The 6000-nt window shown below is 39.1% G+C and overlaps 1 protein-coding gene across 1 annotated transcript in view; it reads left to right on the forward strand.

Annotated features, from left to right (window-relative positions):
* Positions 1–5043, forward strand: part of ATP8B4 (ATPase phospholipid transporting 8B4 (putative)) — a 145363-nt gene extending 140320 nt beyond the window's left edge. Inside the window, 2 exon segments of the mRNA XM_025038751.1 lie at positions 2767–2897; positions 4516–5043. Coding sequence (XP_024894519.1) covers positions 2767–2897; positions 4516–4797 — 413 coding nt within the window. The 3' untranslated portion in view covers positions 4798–5043.
* Positions 5044–6000: the final 957 nt, after the last annotated feature.

Here is a 6000-nt window from a genome sequence, read left to right on the forward strand (position 1 = left end):
CTTTTTATGCCACATTATCATCAACGTCTCTGCCAAAGTTTACCAGTGGAACTTATTTGCATTTAGATAAGAATGAAATTTAGAGCCTTTTAAAAATTGCTGGACTTAAGTCCATTAGTGGTACAAAGAATAGGCTCTAGTTAGATGGCCAGGGTTCAGTGTCATCTCTACCACTTATAAGCTGTGTGAACCTTGGCATATTTTTTTCACTTTTCATGCCTAATGTCTTCACTTCTAAACTGAGAATATTACTAGTTCCTAGTTTTACAGGAAATTTGTGAATGTTAAATGAGATAATACATATAAAATGCTTGGCCCGTACCATTCTATGCAGTGCTTTCTAAATAAATGTTAATGATGATAATGATGATGATGATGCAAACAAATGTGGCTTGATTACTGGTTGGGGACATTGTAATGTAATTTGAGAAGCGGATGGGCAGCAAAGGACCACCTAAAATCCTTTAAAATCCTGAAATTATGATTCTACAGTGTATATCTGGTCTATCTATGAAGTATACTACCATTGCTCTCCACATTTCAAAACGATTCCTAGCAAGGGCAACTAAACTTTATACAGTGGGGCTACTGATATACTTTCTCAGAAGTTTTGAAATTTCTAGAGTATGTAAGATAAGTTGGTAACACTGAGATTTGTATCAACTAGTTGGGGAATCCAGTCTACAAAAGAATTCTTAAAAGACTTATTCATGTAGAAAGCAAAATCAGAGCAACTACAGGGTTATGCATTTCCAATGACACAAAGGCACCTAAAATTGTAATTCCATTTAAACGTGCATGTACACTTAAGAATGTTATTCCTCAACCTCTGCCTTGCCCTGCGTGTACATGGAAATCTTAAATTGCACCACTTTCACTTAATACGTAATAGTTATACTTTGTTTACCAAAAGATTCCAGCCATGTAGAAACATGATGATTATGAATAAGAATAAGCATATTAGGAAAGAAAGATATTGAAACTATTTTTAAGTCCTTTTTTTTTTTTTGGTTGCCAAATCCGAAAGTTCAGTGCATTGACCAGAAGATTTCCAGTCCTAAGAGAGCAATCTAGCATGTGTAATGAGACTGGAATGCCTCAACTGGAGAAAGTAGTTTGTGTGGGGACCACTCTCTCCAGCTAAGCACATGTCATTCCAGGAATTAATTACTGAGCTCAAATGAGACTTTTCAAAAGTTAGATCAACATTGGGGTTTAAGAAAAAAAATTTTTTCCTTAGCCGCCAGCAGTAAACAGGAGTGTGGTTTTAAAGCAAAGCTTGTTTTTTCCAGCCATGCCCGGGGGTACTGAGCTTCAAGGAGCTCAAAGAGACATTTAATTTATTGAGTCAAGTTTGTTTCTGCCAAGGCAACTGGAACCAACTGCTCTTTGGTTGTCAGAGTGTATCCTCCAAAACCAGAATATGTAGAATAGCTAAGCCTTCATACCCAAAGCCCATTCAAATTGTGTTAACGCTTTAGCGCTGGGAGAGGGAACCTGGATAATTGGCGGTATCATGGTAAATCCCTAGGAAACCAATAGGAACAAAACTTTAGTTTGGTGATATAAGTAGGGTTGACATGTAACTTCTGTAGAACTTGTCTGTTTGCCTTACTGACCTTTTTTATTTTGTTTAAACAAACATCCCCGTAAATGAGGTGTGAGTATAAAGTACAGAAACTGGCTCCAGGCTTGGAAATGAGTTTCGCTGTTGCACTAGCACTTAGAATGGCTGCACCAGTGGTTTCCTAGTGAGGGGATGCTCTTTTCACTAGTGCAGGAGCATTCCTGATCTCCTGGGAACCTCAAGTACCTTATAACCAAGAGAAAGTCAGAAAGATGAGCAAGTCCCTTTGAGGCAGGTTTTCTGGGGCAGGTTTGCCCGTATTTAAAAGGTTAGCCCTGCATTAGATGAAGCCCACTTTCTATGACCTAGCCAGTCATCAAGACCATTATTTGAGATTGTACTTGCGTCTAGGACATATATTGTGTAGTTTTGATATGATAGTGGCAGGGAGGAGAAGAGTTTGCCACTCCCAAATGTGCCTTTTTTGGGTATATGGGTATTTTAAACCGGTTATTTTTAAGAAACAAAGACTAAGGAAGAGCCTTTGACCTTCCCTTTAACTGCCTAAAAGATTTTAGATAGAGGACCTGCTTTAGGAAGGAAGATATCATCATAGATAACTATATTTTAATATGAACTAAGTGTGATAGGCAGGGAGGAACCAAGCAAGGCTGTTTGAGTAAAGTCCCCTCTGTGTCCACTGTCAAAGATGGCCCAGCTAGCATTCGTTTCCCAGACATTTGCGTCTCCATCTCCTTGTGAATTGCCTCCTTCCCCTTTGATGTCCAAACCACTAGCCCTTCTTTCTCCTTAGCTCAATATGGCATATACACCTCAACTGCCAGGGTAAATGTGCATTTTAAAAATAATGGCTGCTTGGTAGTTGAGGGATCTTGAGGCTGGATGAGAGGCTTATGCTTCACGAATGAAGCTGAACTGAGCCTGGATAAGTGTACGCTTGACTCCAGCTGGCAATCTCCAAGTGATCGGGCCACAAGGCAGTTCCCAAGAGTTATCTTAACGCCTTCGCTTTCTCCTCATCACCACTGAACATACTGGAGAAGACACCTAGTAGCTCTCCCTAGGTAGCCCAAACCTCGACGTTTGAAAAGAGACCTCATGGAAATAGACAGCAAGGCTTTTCATTCAGCAATTCAATTCTATTTATGACCACAATGTGTATTTTTCTTTAACAATAGGAAACGCACGACATTCCTTGACCCAGAAGTGCGTCTGGCTTGTTATTCTCCTAACGACGGTAGCTTCAGTTATGCCTGTGGTGGCTTTCAGATATTTGAAGGTGGATTTATTCCCGACCCTGAGTGATCAGGTATGTTGTAGTACTCGAAGGGTTGGTTCTCGGCTCTTGGAATGTGTCCTTCTCTGACTGATTGGAAGTCCAGGAAAGGGCCAATGAACTTCCCATTGATCAACACCCACTGGTGCATGGCATCACATCACAGGAGTCGGAACTGCCTACATCTAAGTGTACTAGCTTTATGAGTGCTGATGAAGATAAATGTCTAGACTAAATGTGGGTGAGGAGTCATACATTGCAAATTAAGCAGGTGTTTTAAAAAGGTGACTTTTTAAAAATGGTGGCATTTTGGGCGATTTTTCCAAGGCAAAGGCTAGCTATAGGGAAAGTTATTGACTTTGGGGCAAATAAAGGGTAAAGTAAAAGAGAGACAATCTAAGTATGCAGTGAATGGACTTTAAATGCTTGCAGAAATATAATAACAGATTTTGAAATGGAGGGAGATGTTACCCTCTGAACAGATTAAAAAAGAGAACAGCAGCGTGATGAATGGATTGGAAAATATACAGTTAGAAGGAAAATAGAAAGAACAGATTATAGAAATACCTAAACCAAAGAATTAACAGAACACATTTCAGTATTTCATGGGATGAGGAATATAAGCAGGACAATGTCAAGTTGCTCAGGACCCAGATAAAAAGAGTAAAGGAGAAAGGGGAGACACACATTTGTAGTCACATCATAAGAAGGGGGAAAACTATGAAGGCGAATGACCAGGCCAACAGTGCTGAGAGAAAACGAGGTAGCACTTACCTTGTCATAATATTCCTCACATTCTGGGGCCAAAATATGAAAAGATTCCTTCTGAAATGATTCACAGGATCCCCTGTTACGTCTGGCCTTTCTCTTTCGTTCTGTGAGCTCATTCTTACGTAAACCCAGAAAATGATGGATGAGCTGAAGGAGGATGATATTCATTTCTTCCTATATTTTGTCAGATCATGATTTTCTGTTTAACAGCTTTCTCCTGACACAAAATTTTGACGCCAAGCAATCAGCTGAATGAGAGAATAGGTGGCTTGCACCAAATCTTGGCTCTTTTTTCCCTCAACTTTACTGAGAAGCGAAAGAAATATTGGAAACCCACACAAATGATACTTCTTCAAAAGGCCCCCTAAACCCCCTAAAGAAGTCAAACCCCTGAAAATCTCATGGTGCATTGACTTACACCAGGGTTGGAAATTTCTGATTCTCATTTTCTAAATTCTGTCCTTGTCTAATTATGAATGACTATTGGATCCTGAGAATCTCTGAAAGAGTGAGAAAAGGCCCGTCTGGGGGAAAATGGGACTACACTGACTGCGTTTAGGTGGCATATGTTAGAAAATCTTTCTGTACAGAAGTATGTTCCAATTCATTTAAGATGGAAGTATGGGATGGAAACAATAATGAAATTTGCCTTAACACTTCTTGCTTACTTAACAGAAATAAAAACTGACCAGTGTCCAGTGTAATCTTTTAGATAGAAAAATTTTTAGTTTTTAAGTAAAAAACTTCCTTTTGCAGTGAAGGTGAATATTTTATTATTGATGTTTTTACCAAAAACTGGCTTTCAATTCGCAAAGTTGTCCACTGCCTGGAGTCTATCATTTGGATGCATCATCTCATTCTAGGTCTCCTTTCTCTCCAGATCCGCCAGTGGCAGAAGGCTCAAAAGAAGGCAAGGCCTCTACAGAGCCGAAGGCCTCAGACTCGTAGATCAAGTTCAAGAAAATCTGGATATGCTTTTGCTCACCAAGAGGGCTATGGAGAGCTTATCACATCTGGAAAAAATATGCGAGCTAAAAATCCACCCCCAACATCAGGGTTGGAAAAGACACTGTATAATAGCACTAGCTGGATTGAAAATTTATGTAAGAAAACCACAGACACAGTGAGTGGCTTTAGCCAGGATAAAACAGTGAAACTGTGAGTCAAGATGAATTTGAACCACATCTTTTCACTTCAACTGGAGCTGAAATTCAGCTGGTTCCAGAGTTTGAGATCAGGGGCTAGGAGCGAGGCAGATTGCCTCACTTAACTTAAATCTGTGGCAGACGGCTGCTAGTGCTGTCAAATAGAAATGTCTACAGGAAACCAAACCAGATGGTCACTATCTAATTCGTGATTTGGCAGACAAAACCCTCACAATACAAGCACAGGTTTTTGTCAACCTAGATACCAACTGACCTGAACTTTAGAATCTTATTTATTGAGAAAAACTTGTAAATCTGCATATATATTGAATGGATTTTCAGATAGATAAAAGGATGCACTCTAAAGGTATATATCCCAGCTGAAAATCATGCTTGTTGACAGATAAACACATATATGCAAGATTAGCATTTCCCAAGATACACTTTTAAAATTTAAAATTGTATTAAGGTGCTTTCAGACTAAGAGGACCTTGTCACCCTGCAGTCTTGATATGGACTCAGGTGTTCAGCTAGAACAAAATGACCTTCATACCTGAAGAGTAGAAAACACATGCTGGCGTTTCTCATTTTTCTACTGGTCTAGAGACCAAGTAGTTTGAATATCTTCACAGTGAGATAGGCTGGTAATTTTGTCAAATTAACTAGGAAAATGCTCTCAGGGACATGTTCATGAAGAGTTAAAGAGAGGCTCTCTAGTAAGTATTCTAAACACTTTTCAATGACTTTTATAATGACCTCAGTAGCAATTTGCCCTGCGCCATCTAGAACCATTAATGGAACCAGCAAAGCATACTTCAGTGATAGTATTCCATATAACGTATGGGCGAATACTTTCAACATTTCCTATTTTAATTTGAAACCAAACAAATTAATAAACATTCTCTTCAAGTACTATTTAAATACTCAGGCTTAGGTCATTCAGAGTTAGTTGCTTTTGGTATTCAGCTGTAATGTTTATCATTCCAGCATATAAATATATGTAGGTGAGGTTGATTTTCTTGGAGACGTTCCAGTCTAAATGTAAATAACCAGTGTAGTTTTCATAAAAGAATTCAGGCAGATTTGTGTTCAAACTCCAGCTTTATCACCTCTTACCTCTATAAAGTTGGGCGGGTAACGTGCCTCCTCTGAGACTCAGTTTCTTTCTCTGTAAAATGAAGATATACTACCTACCTCATGTGGTTGTTTGAGGATTGTCA

This window comes from Pteropus alecto, unplaced genomic scaffold (genome assembly GCF_000325575.1).
Source record: "Pteropus alecto unplaced genomic scaffold, ASM32557v1 scaffold86, whole genome shotgun sequence".
In the NCBI taxonomy this organism is placed as follows: Eukaryota; Metazoa; Chordata; class Mammalia; order Chiroptera; family Pteropodidae; genus Pteropus; species Pteropus alecto.